The sequence below is a fragment of the Rutilus rutilus genome (assembly GCF_951802725.1).
Source record: "Rutilus rutilus genome assembly, chromosome: 15".
In the NCBI taxonomy this organism is placed as follows: domain Eukaryota; kingdom Metazoa; phylum Chordata; class Actinopteri; order Cypriniformes; family Leuciscidae; genus Rutilus; species Rutilus rutilus.
Genome location: NC_140220.1, coordinates 28,557,643 through 28,585,107, shown reverse-complemented (window position 1 = coordinate 28,585,107; position 27,465 = coordinate 28,557,643). Strand labels below are relative to the sequence as shown.

Genomic DNA, 27,465 nt, shown 5'->3' with positions numbered 1-27,465 from the left:
TACAAATTTAAATCTCAGAAAATGGGCTACGTAGCTATGTCTAATGCAATCACATTCAGTGTAGTATTCTCACCCTCTGCCTCACTTTCTCCAGATTGAGACTTTTCTATCTCCTTTGGTGGTGGGGGGATTAGTTCCTGACTTTTAACTTCTGCGATGATTGGCACTGTCTCCTGACATGTCACTTCTTGTTTGATGTGGCCACTGACAAGCTGGCAGTGTTGAGGGAGAGGCACTTGTATGGCTTCATTAGTGGCATCTGACGCCTCTTCAAAGGAATTAAGGCTTTCTGATAAAAAGACACAGAATTACAGGATTAACAGGAAGCTATTGTCAGTAAGACAGCACGTCATGAGAGCAAAATACACACTGATTAAAGACTCACCAGTCAGTGTGTGGTCACTGGTGCTGGCAGGATCTAGTTTCTGAGTAAAGGACTGGAGCTCTGCCCCTTCCAACACCTTCAGAACCTCGGAGTCTGGACTCTGCGCCCAAGCCTTCCTTAGCCCCTCCCCCTGCCAAGCATCCATGCAAATGACTTCACCGACTGTTTTCTCTGAAACAAGTAAAAAATAGATTTTACTGCATATAAATAAGACACCTATTTTACAGTATACAACAAAAACACATGATGTTTGGCTTTCCAAAGAAAGAAGAATAGAGATCTAAAAAATAACCTAAAGCTCTGTTTGTTATTAAGCCGGTTGCTATAGAGTGGCTGGAGTCCCAGTGCATGTACTGTATTACAACACACCCTCCATGGTTACAAAACAAAACGCTCTCCAGTACATAATCTATTCACTCTGGAAATACTAGGGATGTGTACAAATAATTGACTAGTCTTATTCTGCATCTAGTCGACTAGCAAAAACACTTTTCAAACTGACATCATAGCCTGCTGTAGCCACCAATTTCCCACTGAAGCTCACCTACATTTTTGTCTTCATAATGGAATACATTGGATGGCACTATAAATATGTGATGCTGATGTAATGAGAGCTGATGGCGTGTGCTTTCAGATGCATCCAAGTGCTGCAATATTTTGATTCTTGTTGGTACATTTGCTTCTATTAGAGTCATGCAAATGCAAAGTGATATAATAAACTCAGTCACTTGTCAGCTCGGCATCTGTGAGTCTCAGCAACTTGTGCTTCAGAGCACATTTTCTAAGTAGGCTAAGAAATTGACTTTCACCTTTTGTTTTTCACCATTGTTTTATTTTTTTCCAGCAAATGCTAAATGACAATTTGATAATTATGTGTCAAATAGTTCAGCTGTAAAAACTACAGAATCTTGAGGTGAAAGTTTACCTGCTAGTTGACTTGCTGTTGTAAGGCAGGTTTCTTCCAGTGTCTGCTGAGCCACAGACAGAAGAGGTGCACCATCAGTCTGCCATTTCTTCCTGTCTCCACTAGTGGGAGAATTCGTCTCTGGAGATGCCACCTGAGAAACTGAGATAGGACAACAGAGAGGAGAAAAATCTAAGAAGAATGTGTGTTGTGCTCATTTGAAATGAATCTCTAAAATAGGGGTCGGCAATTGGCTTACGGAGGTGTATAATCACTGGCACATGACAATAGCTAAAGTTCTATGTATTTAATTTAAACTTTTAACTTGCATAAGGATGTACAGAACTGTGCAAAGGTCTTAGGCACGTTACTATTTTCACACACAAAAAAATAAGGTTTTAAGCTAGTTATTTATATATTTTGCTGTAGTGTCAGAAGGAAATATCAATTTACATGTCCAAACATTCCTTTTGCCATTAATTGTAATAATCCAGCGAGATTTTTGTATGCACAAGGAGACTGATAATGCTCCACACGGAGATCTGATCTCACCATCATCAAGTCCATCTGGGACTACATGAAGAAACTGAGACTGACTAAACACAGAAGAACAGTGGCAACGTCTCCAAGACACTAATAACGACTTTATTCCACTTTTCATTTCCTTCTCTCTGGGCCTCGTAGTGTTTTTGCGCTGCGCGTCTGTGTTGCACGTCATCACGCAACACACACATGACCGGCGTCGACCAATAGTGAGCCTACGTGGTGACGTGTAACACAGACGCGCTGCGCAAAAACACTACGCGAACCTACTAGAGGTCGAGAGAGAAGGAAATGAATAGTGGAATAAAGTCGTTATTTTTGTTTGTTTTTGCGCACAAAAAGTATTCTCGTCGCTTGATATACTTAAGATTGAGCCACTGGAGTCACTTGGACTATATTAACGATCTCTTTAATAACTTTTCTGGGCCAGCAAGTTTCGGTCACATAGAAGCCTATGGAGGAGTGAAACATGGCTCAGATTTCATCAAAAATAGCTTAATTTGTGTTCCGAGGATGAACGAAGGTCTTACGCGGTTGGAACAACATGAGGGTGAGTAATTACTGACAGAATTTTAATTTTTGGGTGAACTAACCCTTTAAATTTGGGGATGGTTTAATTAAATAAATGTGCTGCACATTTCAAAGTAAAATTCCAATTTTATTCTAGCTCTAATTCATATGTTGTGATATATTGGTACATAAACCAATTTCAAACATATGTATACTGAATAAAACACATATTGAGCATTTTAAACTTTAAATGAGCATTTTATACAGTTACCCCATTTTGCTGATAAGCAAAGTCCGTAGCCTGTTTAATTAGGTAAAATGTAAATGTGTGCCTCTGCCTGATTATATAGGATTGTTCTGTATGGACACATAGTATTAATTTGATTAGGTCTTAAAAAAAAAAAAATCCTACCCTATAAACAAGACTTAATTATAGACGTGTTTCACAGCCATAATAATAAAAACATAGTGATAAAATTGTTGTGTTTATACCTGCCAGAGATGCACAGGTCTCCTCCAGAGTTTGTTCAGCTACAGACAGTAAGGGTGGAGCTACAGCTTCCCATTTTCTCCTATCACCAGCTGTGGGTGGCCTTTCCTCTGTGACTGAAGGCTGGATTGGTTGAGGAGTGGGGCATGGTGCACTGCTGCAAGGTGTGGGATCTTTCTCAGCATCATCCTCAGTGGTCTGGACCTTCTGATTGAGTCTGCGTAGAATCTCCTTCTTGTCACTCTAAAAATAATAATAATAACAATAAAAACAATCTATATATAAAAAAACAAAAAAACTTTGAAATACAAAGTGTTCATTGGCAATTATTCAATAAATATGCTCTCTCAAATTAATAGTACTTCTCACATACAATTACACATTTCCCACCTGTACACCTGATGTTTCTGCTTTAAGGGAGTCCTCTTTCATAGGAGAACTCTGCCCTGATGAAATCTATCAAAAAAAAAAAAAAAAAACAAGTAACCATGAGATAGCTGTGCTAGCAAATAAAAGAAGAAGTGTGATGATGACTAACCGCGCCCACGTCCTTCAGAGCAGCAGTCATGGAGATGGCTGGAGTGGTGGGTCTGGAGGAGGGTGTGGCTTTGGAAGCAGCTTCCTGAGGGGTGGAGTCAGGTGTCTGAGCGGGAGTGGCTCCAACAACAGCCTTCACTCCCCGTGCAACAAGCTGCTTTATCACAAAAGATAAGGCAGAATACAACACATAAGAGACGGATGAGCAGAGATGAGAAAGAAAAAGATTGGGAAAGAAAATGACATACATGATCCTCCCATGCTTTCTTCTCTCTCTCGTATGCTTCTCTTCTCTTCTTTTCCAACTGTTCTTTAAGTACAGCAGCACGAGCCTTTGACTGGGCCTTGAAGTAAAACAGTGTTATTGTGAAATAGTATTAAAATTTAAAGTAACATATTTTGTGTATTTTAATCAATAAATTCAGCCTTGGTGAGCAAAAGAGACTTCTTTCAAATAAAAAAATAAAAAAATCATACCGACCCCAATCTTTTGAACGGTAGAGTATGTCATTCAGTTTTTTAATTCTAAATATTATGCTGTGTATATATATATATATATATTTTTTTTTTTTTATTGAAATGTATAACCTTCAAAGCCTCAATCTTCTTCCTCCTGAGCACTGCCTCTTCACATGACTCCTGACTGTCTGAGTCACTGTCACACTGAGAGAGAAGGACCAAAAATTACAAAAATACAAATAAAAATCCAACAAAATATAATAATGTATAAAAACACTGAATTTGATGGGAATATGGATCGGTATATATGGGTATTAGGGTATTATGAATATGGATATATGGGTATTAGAAAGATTATACAACCATACTGTATAATGATACAGCTGACATGCCAGCAATAAATCTACAGTTTACAGAAATGTCAAACATACAAAAATGTGTGTGTGTATATGTGGGTGTATATACCTTTTCTCCTCTGAGGCGAGCTTTGATCTGCTGACGCTCATTAAAGTTCTGTAGTCTTATCTGTCGTAATCTTGTCAAGTACTCCTGAGGAACACACAGATTGCAAATCATCTATATCTTTGTTCTTTTCCCATTGTCTCCTTCCAACAAATATGTACACACAAGAATATGGACAAGTCACATACTGTACATGAATTGGTGAAATATACATTAAACATTCAAGCTGTAATGTGGGAACAGCAAACTCAAGAAATACTAGAGGTGAGCAGTTACAGCAGAAATCAAATTCATTGAATCCATTGATGAGGACCATAAAAAGTAGCGGTTAGATGGTCTTCAGCTGGAATACTGAAGTTACACACATACCTCTTTAAAAGTAGTACAAATAATGAAGGATCCAAAACAAGGGGTGCTGAAGCAGAATAACATCATCAAACAAAAAAATAGATACAAACCAAATGGGTAATTCTGAAGGAATGTGGACAAAATGAAATGATGAACTGGAGGATTTCAGGGTGGGTCACGCTCACATACACAAACACACTGTGCAGGGACTGGATAACAAATGCTGGTGAGCAGCTGCAGCAACTTCAGGTGGACACCATAACTTAAAATAAGGAACCGAGCAATGAGGGGTTCAAGTGATGTGATGAGTGAGGAGCATTGATTGGTCCCAGACAGGGCTCCTACCTCCTCCTCTTTGTTCACTTGTGGTCTCCTGCATCGGGAGGAGTTTGTCCAGCTTGCAAAGATGGCAGCCAGGTTTTGTCGAGCCCCCTATTCACCCATTGGTTAAACCGGTATTACAAAAGCCACATAATTTTATGGAATATCAATCCCATCACTGACTTGAACACCCAAACATTCTGAAGTAATCAAGATTTCAACATTTAATTTCCCTAGACTAAGCCACTAAACTGGGAGTTAAAGAAATGTTTCAGGTTCATTACATCAACAAAAAAACAAAAATTATCAGTTTCTTTTACAAAGCAAAAACTAATTTCTCATTCTTTTTGAGGTTGGAATACGTAGGTGAATGAACATCTGGTTACGTGTGAGCAACATAATACCCGTGACCTTTTCTGGTCTCTGTGCATGTATTAATCAAATGTCACTGGGTTTACCAGCGATACCCGGTCAAGTTCAAATATTAAATATAACTTTACACAAGGCTGCTAAGCAACTTCAACAGACTATTCTTTGTTAACATGTATAAATGTTTAAGTCTCATTGCTATACTTTTGAAACCGTGTGTATTTCGATGTTTATAGCCTGGCATTATGTATTTACATTGCAGTTATAAGCCATTTACAATTTTTGCGTAGTGACATAATTTAATTTGTTGATCGGATAGAGGCAGATCTGAATGCGAACTTGCATTCGATTGCAAAAAGGGGTGGGTTTAAGCAGACTAAATGACTGGAGAAGTGTCACATGTCACCAGAGAGAAGTGTGTTGTTTTACTGGAAGATCGGTTAAGGCATTTTGATTAAAAATTTTGGTCAAATAAAAAAAATGTACGCATTGATGAACCGGTCACAATAAGTTCAATAAGATGCCTTTAGAAAATAGATAGGGTGAATATTAATTTCACGCCGACTATAAACTGAGGGACGAGTCAAAATGATTTTCAGTGAGAACTGACATTCTGCCACAAACAGTGTTGATAAAGTACATAACCCAGATCATTCCTTTAACCAGAAGAGATCGAGGTAAAAGACTCGTACCAGCTGTCCTTCTGCACGGACTTTATTCAGCATGGCTTCTCTTTTCCTCTGTAGAAACTCTTCCACCTGCTTATGCTTCTCTGCCGCCAGCTGACCTCGAAACCTACAGACAAGATAAAAGTAGATAAAAGATTAAAAAAACCCTCTATTTGACAGATGTGAAGGCAGACTGAATATCTGACAGACATTACTAATGAGAAACAGCTGACCTATTGGCATAGTCGTTCTTTGAAATCTGCTCGTTATGGAAACTTGTTTTACGTGGTTCTCTCCAGATAACAGCCTTAACAGGGATGCCGGCATGACCATTCAGAGACCCTGAGTCTGTAGCAGTCCTTTAATGATAATAACATATGAAAAATAGTTGCATGTTAAATTAATAATTCTTAAAAGAGAAAAAAAAAAAAAAAAAAAAACTGTCATTCATCTCATTCACCTGCCATTGTCCCCTGAAACCTTGGCTCCTTCTACAGCACCATCTTTAGGTGTAGGTTTGGATGTTTTTTCAGCTGCTGGATGGATGTGGTCACATGGTGCTCTGCTTGGAGGTAAAGAAGGAGCACAAGAAGGAATAGGGGTGGGGCCAAAGTGATAAGGTGTGGCAGGGGTGGGACCAGGCACAGGGGAGGGGCCTATTCCAGGTGCTGCAATGCCACCACCTCCAAAAAACTGTGCGAAAGAAAGCATAGAAAGAGAAACAGTAAGAGTGACAACTATATTAGCAGCTTTTATCGACTGATCCATGGCAGACAAGGAAGACCATTGTACCTTTCGCTCAGGACTGCTGCCTCCACTAGAGCTGAGCACATGTCTCCAGCCCTGCTCCCGAGCCCGGTTGATTCGGTTCAGCTGAGATGAAAAAGGTCAAAGTTTTAACACAAACAAATCAAACCAACATCAATTTATTGTAAATAACCATTTGCAGATGGGCACTGATCAGTTCACCTTTTCTCTCTCAAATCTCTTCATCTGTGCAGCCTTCAGTAACAACATCTGCAGAGAGGAACACAATTACTGAGGGTAACTGACTCAATTAAGAGGCTTTTAAATGTCTTTCTACCCAAGAGACATATTACAAATAGCATCCATCCGTCAAACGAAACCAGAGCAGCCATCTGTTGAACTTGATGTGAACTCATTCAATCAATAATACTACAGTAACAATAGTGTTTAGAGTTATTTTAAAATCAATATATATACCATGGCTGCATTTATTTATTTGATAAAAAAAATTATAATAACAGTAATGAAAGTATTATTGTAAAAAAAATATTATTTAAAATAACAGCTTTCAATTTTCATTTATTTTGAAACGTAATTTATTTGTGTGATGGCAAAGCTGAATTTTCGGCATCATTACTCCAGTCTTCAGGGTCACATGATCCTTCAGAAATCATTCTAATATGCTGATTTGGTGCTCAAGAAACATTTGAAAAACAGCTGTGCTTCCTAATATTCTTCTGGAAATCATGGTAAATTTTTTTCAGGATTCTTTGATGAAATTATTTGAAATAAAAATCCTTTGCAATAATGTAAAAAACACATCACTTTTACATACAGTAGTAAAAAACATGTGACATGAAATCATTCCATGATGTCATTAACATCTCACCTGTTCTCTTTGTTTCCTTTCCCTCTCCATCATCTCCATCCGTTTCTTCCTCACTACTTCCTGAAACAGAACATGATCAAGATGCTTTTAGACATGAGTCAAACACCAAAAAAAGTATGTGATATTTAATTCCTATGACTTATTTTATATGCAATAGTGATGACGTAGCTGTTGTAAAGCTGTATTTGTTTTAAAAACTCTGTCCATGTGACAGAAGAGAGGCAAGAACAGTCAAATGACCATATATTTAAAGGAAACTTAACTTTTACATAGTCAAAGAATATTTAAAGAATATTTGTTCCAAAATGAGTCCGTTGTTGAACATTTATTAACCGTTTAGCACACCTTGGGGATCAGAAGGTACAGTAGGTCTAAACACATTTACAGTATGAACACTGTATTGGTGAAAGGGTTAATAAAGAAAGGGCTGGAAAGGAAAATGAAATGTAGATGCCCACCATATGGATGACGGCAGATGGAGAAAAGCATGAGGACACCAACAAAAAGGGAAAAGAGTGGAAAAGATAAAAAAAGGTTTCACTTAAGAGAAAAACATAAGAACATGTTTGTTTAGAATATTAGATTGTGATACTACAGCAGTAGGTGATAACTAAACCTATTTCTTATCTTTATCATTTTATTTAAATAATTAGCTGACAATTTTATCCAAAGCAACTATAAGCACACACAGCGACAGTGCTGCTGGACCAACCCATGGCGGCGGGAACTACTTTCACCGCATTGGAATTTAAGATGACACAACTAGAAATAGAGTTTTATTTTTCAACCTGTTTTTTATTTTTCACCTTTATTCATAAACTTACTATAAAGATTACTTAGTTTTAATATGTTGTCGAACTCACGGCGTGAGTGACATGAATACGCTGGTTGAGGAGCAGCATGTCTCAGAACTCATCTGACACTTATGCATGTTCACCCAGACTGAATATAGAGGTCTTGATTAAACTAAGCATTCATTAACATTACTCCTGAGCGCCCAACTACATTTGAGTATCATAAGTTAAGATGCAGGTTTTTGACATTTATTCATGAGTTCTGAACATTCTCATATAACTCTGTCCTCATTCATTTGTATGTTCATCTGTAAATATGTTCCCGCGGCTAAGGACCAACCCGTGGATAAGTACTCAAAGGCACAATACTGATAATTGACGTATCATCCTTTGCAAGATTTGAACTTAGGGTAAATAAGGGTAAAACTGTCTACGGCTTATAGGGAAAATGAGATTTTGCTAGAGGACAGAGTGTATTTTTTTTCAGGGCTAGGTGGGTTAATAAGGAGGATCAAACTGGTTGTTTGTACAAGGGGATGTAGATAGGGGGCGCTGTCTGATGTACCTCATGCTTCCTCCTCTCCTCCTCCACTCGACTCACTCTCCTCTGAACTGCTGCAGGAGGGGGAGCCTGGACAACACATGACACCGGGGACGAGGATCAATAGGTCTCTCGCTCTCATATATAGCACACAGCGGGACAACATCAACAAATGTCTGAATGCTACACAATGATCCTCAATGCCCCTCCTAATATTCAGACATAATGGGTGGTAATGCATGGGCAAAACATGGGCAAGTGGATTAGCAAATAAAATATTTCCCATGGTTCTCACCTGCTTGAGTTTGACTGGTTTCTTTGCTGCATCTGGGACCTTCCTGAAAGCTTCAGATGGTCTCCGGACTGTTAAAGGCACTCCATATTTGGCTGCTGGCTTGGTAATTTTCTGAGCTGGGGAAATGGAGATGGGGCCTGGGGCAGGGCGTTTGGCTGGGGAGTAAGGATGAAGAAAACGTCAGTATTTGGTTTTTGGTATTTGGAGATCAAGAGAATACTCCATGCACATCTCAACAAGGCGACAGTAATAACCATTAAACCTGTCCATGAAAAATATGACTAATAAATAAATAAAAAAAATTTCTCTTCAAAATTTAGGGTAATATTTAGAACCAACTCACCACACATACACAAAAAATAAAAAAAATGTATTATTCTGATATAATCAGCATATTATATTTCTGAAGTATCATGTGACACTGATGACTGGAGTAATGGTGTTGATGATGTTGACTGTTGATGTGCCCCATTGACTTCCAAAGTGTGGGGAAAAAAAATACTATGGAAGTCATTCTTGACATTCTTTAAAATATCTTCTTTTGAGTAAATGATGACCGAATTTTCATTTTTGGGTGAACTATTTCTTTAACAATATTAGACAGAGGGAAACAACAAATTAATGTGCAACCTGAATCTGGTGGAAATTTTGAGTGACACACTTTTCTGTGCACTTGAACACAACGATTAGTTATTAATGAATGTGTTTACCTGGTGCTCCCTGGGCCACACTCATTTTAGGGGGATTAAGGTGAAGTGAATGGCTGAATTCCTGAGCAATAAGCTGCAACATACAAAGGGACATAATAAACAAACAAATTCTGCAACTCATGCTTGAGGTGTTCTGGAATTAGATCCGAACGTTACATAACATCTGAGTTATATCTGAGTCACAATGCACAGACTGACTTATATAATTTATCACAGTGATAATCAAGTCTGTTTGAGTGCATCACCTGAGGGCTGAGAAACTTGTGAATCCTGCGAGCAAGAAAAGGCTTGCCCAAAATGGCTGAGACGGAGGGTCTCTCCCGAGGGTTGCGCTTGAACAGCTGGGCCAGGAGAGAGCGCAAGTCTTGGGAGTAATGCACGGAAACAGGCGGGTACGAACCACGAATGATTTTCAGCACCAGGTTCTTCATGTTTCCGGCCTCAAACTGAGTGAAAGACATTATATGATTGGCCCTATTTAATAAATGATTACACCATATTCATTCAAGTCATAAATCATGGAAACCCACAATTATATCAAAGAATACAGGAAAAAAAGACTTCAAAAAGAATCAACAGTGGAATTTCTTATAAGCTGGAGAGAGTCATCTCCATTTTAAAGCTGTTGCAGTTCACTTGCATCTCCACTGTAAAATATTAGTCTCCTTAGAATATTCATGGTGTAAATAATGAAAGAAGGTAAGTGAGATAGGAAAAGACATGAAAGGACTGATTCTGTTTTATCATTCACATCACAAAATAAGCACGAAATCTCTATCACACACAGAAGCAACTACTGAGAACATGAGGTACTTACTGCATGCTTAAGCGTGCACATTTCATACAGGACACATCCCAGGGCCCAGATATCACTGGGGTAAGACCCGACAGAACAACAGTGGGAAAAAGAGCCAAAAAAAAAAAAAAAAAAAAAATAGACAGATAGGAAACAAGAGGGACAAATGGGTAAATTTTGGGGTTGCACATGTGGATTATTATCACATGTACATGTAAACATATAGATTATACACAAGCATATGACATCCTCTTAAGTGAATATCAAATGATATGGCTTTGTACAAAATTAGGATTGGGAACCACTGTTTAAAATAAATTAATACTTTTATCCAGCCAGGATGCGTTACATTGATCAAAAGTGACAGTAACGTCTTATATAATATATACTTACATAATGTTACAAAAGATTTCTATTTCAAATAAATGCTTTTCTATTTGATTATACTTTCTATTCATCAAAGAATCCTTACAAAATGCATTGTGGTTCTCAAAAAAAATGTTAGGAAGCACAACTGATTTTAGTATTGATAATAACAAGTAATAAATCAGAATTGAGCACTAAGGCTTGCAGTGTGAATGTAGCCTAATACAGCTGGTGTTCATCAATAGTGGCTAAGAATATTCAGACTGATCACATTACAAACAGTCCTGGAACAAATAACTTGGGATCAATCTGTAGCTGCTGGGATCAATATGTAGCTGCTGGGATCAGAGAAACTCGTATAAACTGACATCGCCACTCTAATGATTCAGCAAACTGTACAAGAGTCACTGGGTGTTATGTAGCTACTGTACTGCCTATATATACCCCACTGGCTCATAACAGGAAGTACTTTACCTCTTGTTGTTGTATGGCTTATTTTCACATATCTCTGGCGACAGGTAGTAAGGTGTGCCGATACAGGTCCTCGCCAACTCCACGGTGCTGCACACACAAACACATTATCTATGAAGGTCATTCTCACCACATTCCTTGTGGCGTTTTGAAATCAAAAATATCTTGCCTGTTCAAAACTCTAGCGATTCCAAAATCACCCAGCTGTACGGTACCATCTTTGGTCAGAAAAATATTCTTGATAGAAAACAAAAGCAGAAATCTTGTATTATACATTTACGTAAACAAAGTATAAGGATATTGTATAGTATGCTGTACTTCCATGGAAATGTTTGTACAAATGTGTGTGTGTGTGTGAGAGAGAGAGAGAGAGAGAGAAAGAGAGAGAGAGACAGGTGTACCTGTGATTTAATGTCCCTGTGTAGGATTTTGCGGTCATGTACGTGTTTCAGAGCCAGGCAGATCTGCACTAACCAGTCAATAATCTTCCAGAAAACAACAGACAGGAATCAGTGCCTCAGATTATAACATTCCAAGATTACATCTTTAGGTTCAAATGTAAAAAGAATAACTCTTTCTTTTATGATAAAAGAAATTCAAAATTTACACTATTATTTTGTGGTGTATTTAAAGGTGTACTCAATTTTTGAGTGCACATTTAAAGCTTTAATAATTTGCAGTCTATTGGGTGCAGAGCTTAACTTGATGTCTCTATATTGTTCCTCTTACCTGTTCCTCAGAGAATAGAGTCCCTCTCTGATTATTGATCTTCTTAAACAGGTCTCCTCCCTCACAGTAGTCCATTACTATGTACAAACAACCACTCTCTGAAAAAAAGGGAGAAACATTACTGGTCAATGACAAAGTAACAACAATGCTTCAGTTCACTGCCTAGGTGGTTTCTTGACATTTAAACAAAGACCACCGTTCAAAAGTCTGGGGTCAGTAAGATTTTTTTTAAAGAAATTAATACTTTAATTCAGCAAGCACACATTCAATTGATCAAAAATGACAGGAAAGACATTTATAATTTTGAAATATTTCTATTTCAAATAAAAGCTATTCTTCTGAACTTTACATTCATCAAAGAATCCAATCATGTCACGTTTTTCACGAAACAAAATTAAGCAGCACTGTTTTCAACATTGATAATAATAAGAAATGTTTCTTGAGCAGCAAATCAGTATATTAGAATGATTTCTGAAGGATCATGTGACAATGAAGACTAGAGAAATGGCTGCAAAAAAAAAAAAAAAAAAAATTCACAGGGGTATATAATTTTTTTTAAAATTTTAATATTTCAACATTTTTACTGTTTTCGCAGTGTTTTTGATCAAAAAATAACCCTGGTGACCATAAGAAACTTTCAAAACCATGAAATAATCTTACAGACACCAACTTTTGGGATGGTAATGCATCTGTACAGTATCTGATTAAATCAGATTTAGACTCTTAGGCTTCACTGTAAATTTATAATGGAATTAAGCAAACATTTTGCCCTCTATTGGTAATATCATTAACGTTCATAGGCTACCACCCCAGGTTTATGTCATTAATTAGCCTGCCATCCGGATGTCAGAGATACTGCATGACTTCATGAACCGAAACTATCATTAGCTAAACGACATCCTCTCTGTAATTTAATTCAAAAGCTTGGAGCTCCTCCAGATCATGCAAACCGCCCCAATCTATCAATCAGACACAAACCTTTAGAACAGAAATGCAGTGGGTCTAGTTTGTGCCGGAACTAATGTTCTCAGATTAATCAAGATCAGTCAACTAAAGACCAAAGACCAAATGCTCACTCGTAGACACCAGTTTGACATGCCTGTCAACATAATAGCAAAGCTGGGCAGCAAAGCATCATATTCCAATATCACTTCATACGGATTTCTGAATAAGGATGTCCCTTGAGAGGGGCTTTACCTTCAAAGGATTCCTTGTACTGGACGATGTTTGGATGGCTCATGTTAGCCAGAACTGCCACCTCTTTACGTGATTCTTGTCTTTCTTTGTTTGACATCTGATGAGAAAAAGAACACTGCATGTATATATAAAGGAAGATAGCCCATCAAATATCACATAGCCTATCGTTTTTAGGGTAAGGGGACATATCATGAAAATCTGACTTTTTCTGTGTTTAAGACAAGTGCTGTAATCAGGTCCGCGGTGCATCTACTAACCTAGAAAACGTGAAAAGTGACAACCCAGTAACTTTGTTTTAGAAAGGCTTTCTCTGCAACAGATTTCGCTCCACTTCTGACATAGAAAGGGGATCTTATCATAATGTTACCGCCCCTTAATCTGCACATTTCCAGATTTCGCGGCGCCACCATTTCCAAATCCAATTTGGTTTTCGCAAGCCCAGTTCTAACGCAATGGCAAAGGTTCAAGCAACTACATAAATGTATCCACTAACCATTCAGAAATGAACAGGTGCGTCTAAAAGTTGCAACCTCTTCCTGAGTCTCTCTGTAAGGCTGCAATTCACTACTGGTTATTTCTGAGATTTTGGCTGGGTCGGCCCTCTTCTGAACAGGGGCGGGGAGCAGCAGCTCATTTGCATTTAAAGGGGCACACACAAAACGGCACGTTTTTGCTCACACCCGAAAAGGGGCAAATTTGACAAGCTATAATAAATGATCTGGGGGGTATTTTGAGCTGAAATTTCACAGATTTATATTACATCTTGTGAAAAAGGGGCATAATATGTCACCTATAATGATTGAAATACCCATTTATGTTGCCATGTGATGTCTAAGAGAGAGAAATGATCAACTCACCCTGGAGATGCCAATCTCCTTGATAACATATTGTCGGCCATCTGTCCTTGACTTGACCAGGATGGCTTTCCCAAAGGACCCCTCACCAATCTTCTTCAACCTCTCATATTTATCCATGTCTGTGCAAATGATTTCTCATGCTGAGGCCGAGGGAACAAAACACATGAAAATACAATTATCAGAAAACCAGTACAAGGATCTGATAGCACTAGAGCAATCAACTGACATTTTCCTCTAATATTTCTATAGGTGTGGCATTTTAAAAGTCATATTCGGCTGTCATCCATTCACGGGGCCAGCGGGAATTATTAAACCAACTCAAGCAGAGCACCTCCTGATGAGTGAAAGGTTATTATCTTTTTCCACAAAGAAACCTGGGAACCTTTTTCATGCTGGGAATCACTACAAACTCCAACTTGAAGCAAAGGCAGACATGTATTTTAGACAAAGTAGTGGGACAAAAATAAAACATAACAGCAATGCAGCCTTGGACAAATGCTAAAACTAAGCTAGTCTAAAAGCAAAAAGCCAGACAGCTGTATGTGGGCTTATGAATTAAATATGACATGTCAGGAGGCATTACCCACCACCCTTTAAAGGGGGTGAGAGATTGTACAAAGGCACAGGATAAAACAAAGATTCTGGCTGACAGATGGAGAGAGAACCTTAAGATAGCAATACATTAGATTAACAACCTGATGAAAGCTTTGTCGTCCAATAATAATAAAGCAATGCTGACAAAACATAGAAACCTACAAGCTGTAACCTACATTTAAATAACAGACCAGGACAAAAAGACTGCTTGAGACTTGGACTGACTTACACAGTTTACCATTTACAATATTAGACCTATACAATCAAGATTTGGTAGGCTGCTTTATGTTGTGAATAGAAGCATCATCGCATAAACATTACATTGCAAAGTTTCAACAACATCAGCTGAGGTCTAATTTAGCGGGGCCTTGAACGGGTCGCTGTCCAAACTTATGATAATAAGCTACTAAAAGCGTGCTAATGAAACCTGTGAAGAGAAATTAGCAGGCTCATTGAAATTCCGCGAAATTACACTGACAGTCACTTTAAAGCAGAGCGCTGCAATGTGTTCAAGATAAAAGACAGAAGTTGGCAAAATAAATCAGTTCTTACCTTCTATATTCAGAATAATGAGCGAGTACTGGCAGCATCAGTGCAGCTCACATGAAGATTTTCTATTGTGGGCGGTCTCATGTGTGCAGACGGCACACGCTAACTGAGGGGAGCGATTTTGATTGGTCCGCTCTCACGTCGAGTCTCAGATGATAGGGTGAAAAACATGTCGCTCAATCCTCATTGCCGTTAGGTTTGTCTGTCAATGTTTGGCGCAAAATTCCTCCTTAGCAACCGTCACCGGTTGGTACACGGTTATGGAGCCACTACAGAGGCAGTCTTTGGCCACTATCCGCTTTCATGGCCTTTACAAATGTGAAAATGAACAGACAAAAGGATTAACGGATTCGGGTGTACATCATTTGTGATGTGCAAAGCATATTGTATTGGTTTTTTATTTAGAAAAAATATCCTCACTTTTTATTATTTAGATTGATTTACAATGTGCATTATTTATATTATTATTATAATATTTTCTCTATATCATACCTATGTTTTAATATGCTTGTAAACAGCGAAAATAATCTCGAAGTTTTTTTCCACTTCAACCGATTTCTTTACTATTTTTATTTATCTTCTTTCTGAACCAACGCTGCTGCCTGTAGCAGTGCGTTTGGCTCCACCTATCGGCTGACATCGCGCAGTGCAGCCAATATGGCGGCACCCATTCCTTCGGAAAGTTTCACATTTTAGCGACACAATTTGACCTAAATGGGAATAAACGAGTGTATCATCTTATCGATATTTAACGTGAGTTCGATGTCTTGTCGTCTAAAAGCCTAAATCCAGATGTAATTGTGCAACCATTTGTACAACCATTTAACAATGTCACCGTGCATGCTGGATTAAATAAATGCTGGTTTCATTAGTTATCTATCTCTAATAAACCAAGAAATGTCGTATTAGCGCTATATGTTGCTCATTATCAGTGGCAATAATAACTCTTGCTGCTTTACACATTGCTGTATCAATAACTTTTATGACAGATACCCTTACAAAAAGTGCAGTGGCGGTTATACATTATACTTAGAATACTTCTAAGAATTACTTTTATGAATACCACGGTACTTACATGTCCAAGAAACAGACATTATGATGGCCCTTTTTATAAACTTGATGGTTTTAGATGGTAATAATATGGTGCTCAATGGCTATCATATTCATACACCATATATTTACATATATTTTTAAGTGCCTTGGAGTGCCATGCAAATATATACGTAGTATTATGCATTTTTACTTGACATTGATTGTCATGTCAAAGAAATTTTATTTTAAGTTAAAATAACAACATTTATTGGACATGCCAATCAATCAATGTCAAGCAAAAATGCATAGTTTATTTATAACCATTTCTTTTTACTAAGACAGTCACTATTTGCAGTTGTATTTTCACCTTTACTTGTTCAATATAGATTAGTGGCCAGCAGTCGTCATTCAGCACTGTTTTTTTCTGTTGTAGGGTGGTGATGTCCAGACTGGCCGTAGTGTTTGGAGGTTCTCGTGGCATTGGGCGAGCGATTTCTCAGCTGCTGGCACAGAGGGGTCATAGGGTTGTGCTGCTGTCCAGGAATAAGGAGGCTGCACAGGCTACTGCTGAATCTCTGCCAGGAGGTGAGTCAGTGAATACAATGATCATTTTGAATTACTTGCAGTGGTTCGTTGATGAAAATGATATAAAGCAGTGTAGACATCATACACCTTCAGGCCTTTTTTTAACTTAAATGTAAGTGATGTGTAATAGTATTCATCTATCAAAGGGCACAATCAAAACAGGTGGACCAATGCATGCAGTTAAAAACGCATAAGAAAATTTCGGACTCAGTGTGCAAGGACCTTTAATCTTAAATGGCATTATAATAGATGTTGTAATTCTGGAGTATATATTTAATTTCAGAAAAACATTTGGGTCTTAGCTGTGATGTTTCTAAAGAAGAAGATGTTCAGAGAGCATTTGAGACCATCAGTAAGAACTGTGGCACTGTGGGATACCTGGTTAACGCGGCTGGCATCAACAGGTCAGAGACGCCACAAAGCAATGATGCAGAAAATGTATTGTGTTTTTGAAAAAATAGATCAGTTTCCATGGCCAAAAAGAAACAATTATATAAAAAATAGCAGATTTATATATATAAAAGACTGCTGCGTTCTAATATACCGTTTAATGTGTATTTATTTAAAGAGATGCATTGTTACTGAGGAGTAAATCTGAAGACATGCTGTCTGTCCTGCAGACCAACCTCCTGGGCTCAATGCTCACGTGCAGAGGTGCTTTACGCAGCATGCTCAGCCACGGAGGAGCTATTGTCAACATTGGTGAGCCATATTTATCTATGTCCCACTACCTTATGATCTTATGATTATTATTGGCATTTCAGTTCTGAAGTGTCACGAAGATTAAGCTGGAGAAAACGGGAAAATTCACCCTGCATCAGCAGCTGGACAATTTGGGTTCATTTAATTACCACTAGATGGCGCAAAAACTCCAGATTTGAAATAGTATTGCGAGTTCTGCATCATTATATAGTTTTTACACTTCTGATAGTGCATGTCAGTTTTCTCTTGACATTATGTAATATGGTAAATTAGAATTTCTGATGGGTGTAATCAGAATAAAAACATTTTTACATGTAAATATGAGTTAGAAATGTTTATTCAGCATTAATGAGACTATGTACAGTATAAACCTCCTGTGTATGAATGTTAAGCCCATAAAGCCTGACATAATGAAATAAGTCAAATATATATATTTTTTTAAATGGAAGTTCTCCCAATAATATGTCTGCTATTTAAATACTATGTTTTATGTTTAATTGTAGGGGGCAAAACATAAAATGCAGTGCAATACAATGATGATTGAGAGATGTATAAATAAATGTTAACATCCCAAAAGCCTGATGTTATAATGTGAGTCTCAAATATGATACAAAAAATGAAGTATGGATGTAGTAAACATAAGTCGCTTTAGTCTAGTAAGTGTTTATCTTGAAATATTACTAACAATATAAAAGTTATTCTTATATGTGACCCTGGACCACAAAACCAGTCACATGGGTCAATTTATTTAAATTGAGATTTGTACATCATCTGAATAAATAAGCTTTCCATTGATGTATGGTTTGTTAGGACAGGACGATATTTGGCTGAGATCTGAGGGTGCAAAAAAAATCGAAATATCCCCTGTAAAGTTGTGCATTTATGTTCGCGATTCTGCTGCATTCACATTCAAAAATAAATGTTTTATATACTTACGGTAGGAAATGTACAAAATATCTTCATGAAACATGATTTTTGCTTAATATCCTAATGATTTTAGGCATAAAAGAAAAATGTATAATTTTTTTTTTTTTTTTTTTTGCAAGTTATGTTTTTGGTCTTTTTGTGCCTTTATTTGATAGGACAGTAGAGATTTTGACAGGAAAGCGTGGGGTGGAGAGAGAGGGGAAGGGGATCGGCAAAGGACCTCGAGCTGGGAATCGAACTTGGGTCGCCGGAGGCGCAGTTGCGCTATATGTCGGCGCGTTAACCATGGGGCTATTGGCGCCGACAGAAAAATGTATCATTTTGACCCATGCAATGTATTGTTGGCTATTGCCACAAATATACCCATGCGACATGTGATCCAGGGTCACATATTTACACATCAGTATCAGATTTCACAGCAAAAAGATACACATGTACCATGACCTGCAAGGGGAAGTTTTTAGAATTATACTAAATGGCCTTTTACTTGCTAAAAAAAAAAAAAGTATTCACTATCAATCAGTTGGCAGAAGACGATAAGCTTGATAAGATTTGCTTATCAAGTATGATACAGTAGGCTTTATAGGGTTAATGACGTGTTTCCTCAGGCTCTGTGGTGGGTGTGAAGGGTAACTCCGGCCAGTGTGTGTACAGTGCCAGTAAAGCTGGACTGGAGGGATTCACTCGCTCCCTGGCAAAGGAAGTTGCTACCCGGAATATACGAGTGAACTTGGTGGCTCCAGGTTGTTTGTCCTCTCTTTTTCTACTTCTTTTGACCATTAACCTACATATTAGCTGTCGTATGAGTGCAGCTGAGAATTCATCTCACTCGCCCCTCTCAGGATTCATTCTGACGGACATGACGGCGGCGCTGGAGAAGGAAGAAGCAGCGAGGAGAATTCCACTGGGCCGTTTTGGGGAACCTGCAGAGGCGGCCCAGGCTGTCCTTTTCCTCCTGGAGTCCCCTTACGTCACAGGACAGGTTCTGCTCGTGGACGGAGGACTGCGACTGGCATTGTGATGAAAACACGTGAGCTGACTGAGTCATTGAAGTGTTAAAGTGGATACTTTTGTTTCGCTGATAAAGCACAATATCTCTATTTACATATTGAATCAAAGCTTGATATTGTTGATCACCTCCCCATCTCTCCATGGAAATCTGAGTCACACAAAACTGTGTAAGAGTAGTTTTGGCCCATCTGGATTGGATTAATGTTATTTTTGGGTTTTGGTTGCATGTTCCATTCTTGGGATGACGGAGGTCACAGGTCAACGTTTGGAGGATATGACTAGCTTTTTGATGTCATAGTTAATTTCAGATAATAAAAAAAAAATATTAAAATATAAAATCGGGCCTTTTCACCACATCAAAGTACAGAGCACCAAAAAGCTCATTCAGCTTTATTGAGAGATGTTTTTGCCAAGAGCAATTGGACTCAACCCAGACTCAATACTTTCAGAGACATTTATTTATTGTACTATTCATAAACCAGAAGAGAATAAGGAGAACAGTCCGTATACAGGCACAGGTTGGCTTGGAAATCAGAAAATATTGCAAAAAAAGAGCCTCCTAAAATCTGACTAATTTGAAGGATAAACAGCTGTGTAAGAAAGAGCATATGCAATCACAGGCTTACATGTATACATTCTGCTATATTATGTGTATATACGTTGCAAGTGTGTATGTGAGATGATGGCTAAACTTGAACTCCCAAGTGAGTATTTGATATTCAGCTTATCAAAGAGCAAGTGTTGAGAGAACACTAAATGTGTATTAAATTTTGTTATATAATGGTTTCAGTGTTCTTTTTTCTTGAAAAAGCCAATTAAATATACATGAACAAATCCGTGCTGCCAATTTCACATTTTGTGTTATGTTTCTGTAATTCCAAACCTGAAAACTGAAGCCTACCTGTCAAAGAATTGCCATCTGCTCATTCCATGCACCACCATCATCATTAAAATCAATATTCATATAAATCTCCTCTTCATCCACCATCAGCCAATCCTTCACAAACATGTGCCGATTCCACTTCCTATACTTTCACCATAAGCATTCCTCCTCCCTCTCGCTTCCACAGAAACACAACAAACATCTGTCCAAATCTGTCAGTCAGCCAAAACTTGCAAAAATCTCATCGCTCATGTAAATGACGCATCAGTCTCCGCTTTTACCCTCTCGTAAAAATGAACAAAAAGACGGGGTGGGGAAAAGGTCATTAAGGCCCGGCCTTGTGAGACATCTCTGGATTGTAGATCCAGACGCAGCTTCTATCTATGGCAGTGTGCATCTGATCAATGTGTGGGATCTCAAGGACCCTGAAGCTCCAAGGACGATGGGATCCATGGAGTTTCAGGTGTGTCCATCTTCCCGTTCCCTACTTCCAGAGGAACCCCCCCCCCCCCCCCCCCCCCCCCCCCAACCACCCAAAAAAGTCCTATTTCCTGTGCTGGAGAGGAAGACATGTCCTCCAGCATCTCATAAATATATCTAATCTAAGGTATTATAACTAAATACATAAAAAGTGTTACATGTTGGCACTGTAGTAACATGCACAGCTAGATGCTAGTTATTTGAATAAATGTTTTTTATTTATTTTTTAAAGTTAATTTAAAATTAAATATTTCATAGGCACTTGTGAAAATCTAGAGATGAAAAACAAGGTGATCATCGGTATACTACCTCCTTCCTCAAAGCCGTGCTGGTGTGTGTGTATGTGTATGTTAAGTGCGCCAGCGAACCATTAAGTCTGTTTATGACCTCTTTTAAGCACCCACATCACTTCCCCTCAGGAAACAACTGAAATAAAGCATAGTGAATGGTCTAGTCCTCCTCGGGCAGAGAAGTGATAATACCAAGAATCAAACTCTCTGAGGAAATGCTGAGCGAAGCCATTCAAAGTCATTCCATCACTTTTTCATCCGACCCCCTTAAGAGAAAGAGGTTCTTGTTGGGAAATGGGGTGGGGATTATGGAGTACGCTGGATCAAGCTTCGAAGGTCAGATCCTCCATGCTATGCTCTACAGGTCGTCGCTCTCCACTAGGGCGCCGGGAGGAAGAGGATTGGAGTCTGGGAAGAAGGCTGCCTTCACGTCCAGACCCCGTTCTGTCAGAGCGGCGTAGCGGCTCGTCGATGGGCGCACCTTCTTGGGCTTTGGGGTGTGAGTTTGCTGCCACTGGGCTGAAGGAAAGGACGAGGATGAACACGGATTTCTCAGTTAGAAGAAATAACAGGATGTAAAATTGATGTCTACATAATCAATGTAGTTTCTCACTTACAAAAACGTATGGAGACTTTCCTGTATATAATATGATGTTTCATTTAGGGTTAACATGGTATAACGGTACAAAAAAGTCAAATATGTAGTATAGAAATAGTTGATTTGAAAGGAGTTCAAATAATGTATTCATATTCGTGTGTATCCGCTGGAGCAAAGCAATATAGGCTAGTTATTTTGCACCTCTGACACAGTTTGACTGGAATTTGGGCTTTTTTTTTGTTATTTATGTTCCTATCAACTGTCAATATGTATGATATATCAAATATCATTATCATATAGTTTACTGTCCGATATTGGTGTTTTTTTGTTTTCACTTGTAGCATTTAAAATGAATAACTTTAGCTTTTAGTATTTATCTTTTAATATATTAATACAAAATATGATTGACAATTTATTCAAATATACATTCTATATTATTTATTGATTATCGGCTATAAAATAAGATAAAATAAAAAATAAAAACCGTATTGGTATCAGACAGAGATTTAATATTGGGGTATTAGAGCTGGTATTGTATCAAAGCATAAATGAGTGTTGAGTCACAATTCCCAGTTCCAATTCATTCCAGACTGGATACATTTCAATTTTAATCATGGTATGATGGAGATTATAACATTCATTCAATGTTAAATCACACCCCTTCTGTAATTCTAACCACTTTCATAAGACTCTGCCAGCCCATTGTTAGTTTAACCTTAGGTAATGCATCTGTATTGTTAAACCTGTTGTTGATGGCAAACACACAGCACTGGCTGATGGGATTGCTATGGGAACAGCACTGGGCGGAGGAAGGGAGTGTGCTTTTCTTGGACAGATTTAATACGGTTTCTATTAACTAATGCAAGAAGATTGATCAGATAAACCGCTTAAAACGTCTTAGTCTGTATTTAGTGTATTTTGGTAATAACTCAGCATTGTTACATGAATTCATGAGATCCGTTTCCACTGTGTGTTTAAACTAACCATGAACATCGAGACGTGCTGTACTGGAGATGATGCCAGCTTCATTCTTCGCTGAAACCGTGTACCAGCCCGCGTCTTCTTTCAGAGCCGGCTGGATGATCATACAGAGGTAACCAAAGTTGTCCTGGTGTATGCTGGGAAATGGAATTGAACATCAGAATGAGCAACATTGTTTGCCTTCAATTCATGCCAGGATTGTTTATTCATGCCAGGATTATTTATTCATGCTACATGAACATATTCATTTGATTTGAATCCTCATGAGTAAACCACATCCACAAACAATGTGACTGGAGACTTTACAGCTTGTGACTAAGTGTTCTTGTCCCTCTGAGGTGGTATAGACGGTAGCGTCTGTGGTTGGGTTACTGTGTGTATGTTTCTTTTACAAGGCCCTTTTCATCTGCATTGTGTGTGTGTGTGTGTGTGTGTGTGTGTACACGCATATAGCAGCTTCAAACACAAGTCTCTCAACTGCTGCCATTTACAGACACATAGTGCACAGTGAGTAGAAAGTGGTTTTAAAATATATCTATGAGGACAATAGTATTCAACAGGCGAGCTCATTACTTTCTGGTCTGGTTTATGCAAGTATAACACAACGATGATAAATAAAATTACTTGGGGTCTTAAAATAATGTTCTCATTTATATTACATAGAGATTCTACAGTTTGATTGGTGATTGGCTGAGATCTCCTACCTTATCCTGTCTGTGTTGTGAGTGAAGGACTCGTTCTCTTTCTTCCAAAAGATCTGTGGGAATGGGACTCCAGACACACGGCACTCAAGACGCACAGGGTGACCCTCAGCGACACTTGTGTTCTGGAGTTTCTCAATGAAACATGGGGCTTTATGCATCTCTTTGGCTAAAAACGAAACAAAGAAAACTAAAATAAAGTACTCATGTAATGTTTTATATTTAAAATAAATGCTGTTCTTTCGTCTTTCTATTAATCAAAGAATCCTGAAAAAAAATGTATCACTGTTTCAACAAAAAAATATTAGTGTATTTTATCTCTAGTTGAACTCTATGGTTGTGTAGAAGACCTTGGTTGAGTACCTGCAACAATAAGCTCTAGGTTGAATGAGTTCTGTCCAGCCCTGTTGCTGGCGATGCACGTGTAAACTCCTGCATCTCTGCTAGTGACAGGCTCGATGACCAATGAGTGAACTCCGTTCTCCCTCACCAGCATCTTGTGGGAGGAGTCTGGACGGATGGTCTGGCCATTCAGCTGCCAGATGAGGTCAGGAGTTGGCAGACCACTTACCTATGTTTTGAAAAAAAACAACAAGTCAAATCAAATGTTTTCAGTATAATTTATTCTCTCACACATTATCTGTGCTATAAAATGTCAGTTACAGTGCAATCGCCCCTTTAAAGTATTTTCAAACCTAAAGCTAGTGTGTATGTGTTTGTCCCTGTGTGCCTGGACTGTGGCGTCTGTATGCGTGTGGTTCTCATGGGAAATGAGTCTGTGCACAATGCCTGAGATCTGTTTACAACAACTCACATTCCTGAGAAACAACACCTGCCTCACCTGAAGTTGTGCCATTGAATGTCCCTGTGTGTTTATGTACGTTTATGAGTGTGTTGCATGTGTTTGTGTTTACACGCATGGGGCTGAGAGGGGTGGACGGAGATGCTCGGTTATCCATCTGCATTTATTGTGATGAACACACTGCTCAAGTGCCGTTCCCCTGGGTGTGCATATTCCCTGCATGATGCTTACAATGTCCATCATGCATCTCACTACAGCCATCTTGAGTGTGTTCATGACTTTTATTGAAAGAACAGCCTGCGTAAGTGAAAAAGCAGGAAACGCAAAAAAAGGCACTTTGATTTTAGACCTCCTGAACTGCATCTAGGGACATTTGTGGCCTGGAAAGTTTAGAAAGCCTCAAACCCAGAGTAAAAAAAAAAAAAAAAAATCAGCTCTATAAATACCATTGACATTAAGGACTCCTGTTACTGGTGATGTCTTTTTATAGCGTGTGAATCCCTCCATGGCACAGTGAGCTTTTATTCTGAGTATGCAGTTCGCAGCCAGACATGGGCAGCGGTACAGAAGAAGAATGTAATACTACGGTTAGACGACAGCATGAGGGAAAGAAATAGACCTGATAAGAGGTAGAGGTGGGGTCACTGAAAGGATGCACTTTGCCTTAAGAAATTGTCATACTAAGCAGCTAAATATTACATGAATGGTTGAAAAAAGTTGGTAACACTTTGTTGGTTGGGCATGAGCAAGGCGGCAAATGAGGAGAAACAAAGAAATACGGGACAGACAAAACAGCTGCAGAGACAGAGGGAGGGAAGGAAGGATGGATAGAGAGGACAGTCTTCAGAGACAGCGGTAAGCCAATGGAAACACATCTGAGAGAAAGTAGAAAACTCAATAATAGGAGAAAGAGAGAGAAAACTGAGGATAATTCCAGCCTTTTACTCGAGGTTATTCATCATTTTAGAAGTGATGAAACATCAACTTTATTTAAGCTTTATTTTTTCTCTTTCCTTCAGAATGCAGAGGGAGGAAACTTTTCCCAGATAATCACACACAGAATGTTTCCTCAAGCCTCTGACATGCCCATGCGTTTATTTATTTGTGAAGTAACCATGTAATAAGCGTTATGGTCACTGTGGAGTTAAAGTGAGTGTGGCAGTGTTTGTGAAGTCACCTTGCAGTCCATGCGGCAGAGTTTGCCCTCTTGCACAATAAGGTCACCGGGGGCCTGCAGGAAATGAGGGCGGAAGTGACGTTCCTGAATGTTCTCATTCTCATCACCACTGTCCCTGGACCTTGAGCGTGGTCTGAAAAAAATAAAAAATTTAATTAAATTACACTCAATCTATCAGTTGCTGCCTCTTACTGATTCTATTCATTGTGGAGTTTTTTTTTTTTTTTGACATAAACATCATAACTGCGTTATGTAAATATCATGGTGAACAATTTAATAAAATGCATACTAATTAAAAACAAAAAAACATACATCAGATTGGATAAAAGGGTCTCATATCAATTCAACAGACTGTCAAATTAAGACACTTCTATTGGACTTTAATATATTAGGCAGGGTCAAGGTGAGAATGGCCAAAATTACCATTTTCAGACGAAGGGGGAATTGAAAATGTATACCTAATAAATATATCTACAGTAATAGGTGTTATATCAAAAATCATGAAAAAACAACTTTGCCTGTAATGCATTAAAAGGAAAAGGAGGAAAATGGAAAAGTAACAGGACACCAAAGTGCACTATAAGTGCAGACAGACAGGCATTTGTTTTGTTTTTATGGAGAGCAGCTCCGATTACTTCATGTGTAGGGAATAATTTCTACTTTTATGAATGAATGATAGGTTGGCACTTTGCATTGCCTTTGGAGACTATTGACTGTCAATCAAAAATGTAAAGACCTCAAAGGCCTGAATGGCCAGATATATTATATCCAATCCAGAGGAAACCCCACCCTTTGAAAAAGATTCACATCTTCTATTCTGCACAAAAGACTTCTTAACTTGTCCTTGCATCATTGTCCAAAATACACAGGTGTTCTTTACATGGGGCACGCCCTCTATTACTGCTAGTCCGATAAAGCAAACTTGATCCTGAACCTGCTGTAATCCACTGGCTGTGTATGTTTAGAAACAGCATTACTTGTATACCTGCGGATGTGTCCAGGTGTGGAGCGCTGACTTCTCCCCCTTTGGTTCACAGCCTGAACCATCATCCTTCCAGTACAGCTCACTCTCCCCTAAGAGAGAAAAACAGAATATATAGAGAGAGATAAGTAAAGAAACCCATAGTACCTGTTAAGCTTTTCTTATGGTCAATAGCTGGAATGCAAGTATACCCTTCCTACGTTATGGGGACAAAATGTCCAATATCCAAAATCCTTCTGGGGACATTTTTTGTTCCCCATGAGAAAAACAGCTTATAAATGTGATTTAATAAGTGATGTTTTTTGAAAATGTAAAAACATTGAAAGTTTTCTGTGATGGGTAGGTTTAGGGGATAGAATATACATTTTGTACAGTATAAAAATCACTATGTCTATGGAATGTCTCCATAAAACATGAGAAACCCAATGTGTGTGTGCGTGTGAACTCTTGACCCTTCCGAAGGCTGTATGAAATATCTTTCTTCTGGTCAGTCACATCCCCCTGACTACCGATGTTTATCCGTCTCCACCAAAACACTGGTCAAGCTGACTAGCCACTTGACTGGGTGTGTGTGTGTGTGTGTGTGTGTGTGTGTGCGGACGTGTGCGCGTTTGGTTTAGATTACATTGTGGGAACCAAATGTCCCCACAAGCATAGTAAAACCTGAGATCACCTCCATTGTGGGGACCAGCCAGCGGTCCCCATGGGGGAAATGGGTTAATAAACATACTAAATTATATATTTTTGAAAATGTAAAAATGCAGAAAGTTTTCTGTGATGGGT

General features: G+C 38.5%; 3 protein-coding genes across 15 annotated transcripts in view; 1 reads left to right on the top strand and 2 right to left on the bottom strand.

Annotated features, from left to right (window-relative positions):
- nek1 (NIMA-related kinase 1) overlaps nucleotides 1–15,607 on the bottom strand; it is a 29,315-nt gene extending 13,708 nt beyond the window's left edge. For 2 of the 8 annotated variants that reach the window (XM_084431593.1, XM_084431595.1), the window contains exons 1-28: nucleotides 15,535–15,604; nucleotides 14,389–14,528; nucleotides 13,532–13,628; nucleotides 12,335–12,432; nucleotides 12,007–12,090; nucleotides 11,775–11,842; nucleotides 11,609–11,695; nucleotides 10,790–10,844; nucleotides 10,218–10,418; nucleotides 9,973–10,045; nucleotides 9,263–9,417; nucleotides 8,992–9,057; nucleotides 7,633–7,692; nucleotides 6,966–7,013; nucleotides 6,789–6,869; nucleotides 6,457–6,689; nucleotides 6,230–6,355; nucleotides 6,021–6,123; nucleotides 4,984–5,070; nucleotides 4,294–4,377; nucleotides 3,958–4,032; nucleotides 3,618–3,713; nucleotides 3,371–3,526; nucleotides 3,223–3,288; nucleotides 2,835–3,075; nucleotides 1,311–1,451; nucleotides 386–556; nucleotides 74–289 (exon numbers count right to left, since the gene is read on the bottom strand). In XM_084431593.1, coding sequence (XP_084287719.1) covers nucleotides 74–289; nucleotides 386–556; nucleotides 1,311–1,451; nucleotides 2,835–3,075; nucleotides 3,223–3,288; nucleotides 3,371–3,526; nucleotides 3,618–3,713; nucleotides 3,958–4,032; nucleotides 4,294–4,377; nucleotides 4,984–5,070; nucleotides 6,021–6,123; nucleotides 6,230–6,355; nucleotides 6,457–6,689; nucleotides 6,789–6,869; nucleotides 6,966–7,013; nucleotides 7,633–7,692; nucleotides 8,992–9,057; nucleotides 9,263–9,417; nucleotides 9,973–10,045; nucleotides 10,218–10,418; nucleotides 10,790–10,844; nucleotides 11,609–11,695; nucleotides 11,775–11,842; nucleotides 12,007–12,090; nucleotides 12,335–12,432; nucleotides 13,532–13,628; nucleotides 14,389–14,505 — 3,085 coding nt within the window. In that variant the 5' untranslated portion in view covers nucleotides 14,506–14,528; nucleotides 15,535–15,604. Of the gene's footprint in view, nucleotides 1–73; nucleotides 290–385; nucleotides 557–1,310; nucleotides 1,452–2,834; nucleotides 3,076–3,222; nucleotides 3,289–3,370; nucleotides 3,527–3,617; nucleotides 3,714–3,957; nucleotides 4,033–4,293; nucleotides 4,378–4,983; nucleotides 5,071–6,020; nucleotides 6,124–6,229; nucleotides 6,356–6,456; nucleotides 6,690–6,788; nucleotides 6,870–6,965; nucleotides 7,014–7,632; nucleotides 7,693–8,991; nucleotides 9,058–9,262; nucleotides 9,418–9,972; nucleotides 10,046–10,217; nucleotides 10,419–10,789; nucleotides 10,845–11,608; nucleotides 11,696–11,774; nucleotides 11,843–12,006; nucleotides 12,091–12,334; nucleotides 12,433–13,531; nucleotides 13,629–14,388; nucleotides 14,529–14,978; nucleotides 15,054–15,534 lie in introns of all 8 variants that reach the window. The other 6 variants (XM_084431598.1, XM_084431594.1, XM_084431597.1 and 3 more) reach the window with 6 other exon arrangements.
- A 523-nt stretch (nucleotides 15,608–16,130) lies between these two features.
- cbr4 (carbonyl reductase 4) lies at nucleotides 16,131–20,574 on the top strand. Its single transcript, XM_084431525.1, has 6 exons — nucleotides 16,131–16,284; nucleotides 16,997–17,148; nucleotides 17,432–17,552; nucleotides 17,717–17,850; nucleotides 19,386–19,520; nucleotides 19,620–20,574. Exons 2-6 carry the CDS (start codon nucleotides 17,004–17,006, stop codon nucleotides 19,796–19,798), a joined length of 714 nt encoding a protein of 237 aa, XP_084287651.1. The 5' UTR covers nucleotides 16,131–16,284; nucleotides 16,997–17,003; the 3' UTR covers nucleotides 19,799–20,574.
- Nucleotides 20,229–27,465, bottom strand: part of palld (palladin, cytoskeletal associated protein) — an 82,890-nt gene continuing 75,653 nt past the window's right edge. For all 6 annotated transcript variants that reach the window (XM_084431518.1, XM_084431520.1, XM_084431519.1 and 3 more), the window contains 6 exons: nucleotides 26,686–26,774; nucleotides 25,701–25,833; nucleotides 24,085–24,292; nucleotides 23,725–23,890; nucleotides 23,024–23,157; nucleotides 20,229–21,960 (listed from right to left, as the gene is read on the bottom strand). In XM_084431518.1, the coding sequence (XP_084287644.1) occupies nucleotides 21,800–21,960; nucleotides 23,024–23,157; nucleotides 23,725–23,890; nucleotides 24,085–24,292; nucleotides 25,701–25,833; nucleotides 26,686–26,774 (891 nt within the window). In that variant the 3' untranslated portion in view covers nucleotides 20,229–21,799. The remainder of the gene's footprint in view (nucleotides 21,961–23,023; nucleotides 23,158–23,724; nucleotides 23,891–24,084; nucleotides 24,293–25,700; nucleotides 25,834–26,685; nucleotides 26,775–27,465) is intronic.

Bases quoted from the DNA above. Each gene is read 5' to 3' on its own strand.
- cbr4 (XM_084431525.1), top strand. From the start codon at position 17,004: ATGTCCAGACTGGCCGTAGTGTTTGGAGGTTCTCGTGGCATTGGGCGA. The intron at 17,553-17,716 runs GTCAGAGACGCC...ATTTATTTAAAG, and splicing joins AACGCGGCTGGCATCAACAG to AGATGCATTGTTACTGAGGA. The intron at 17,851-19,385 runs GTGAGCCATATT...GTGTTTCCTCAG, and splicing joins AGGAGCTATTGTCAACATTG to GCTCTGTGGTGGGTGTGAAG.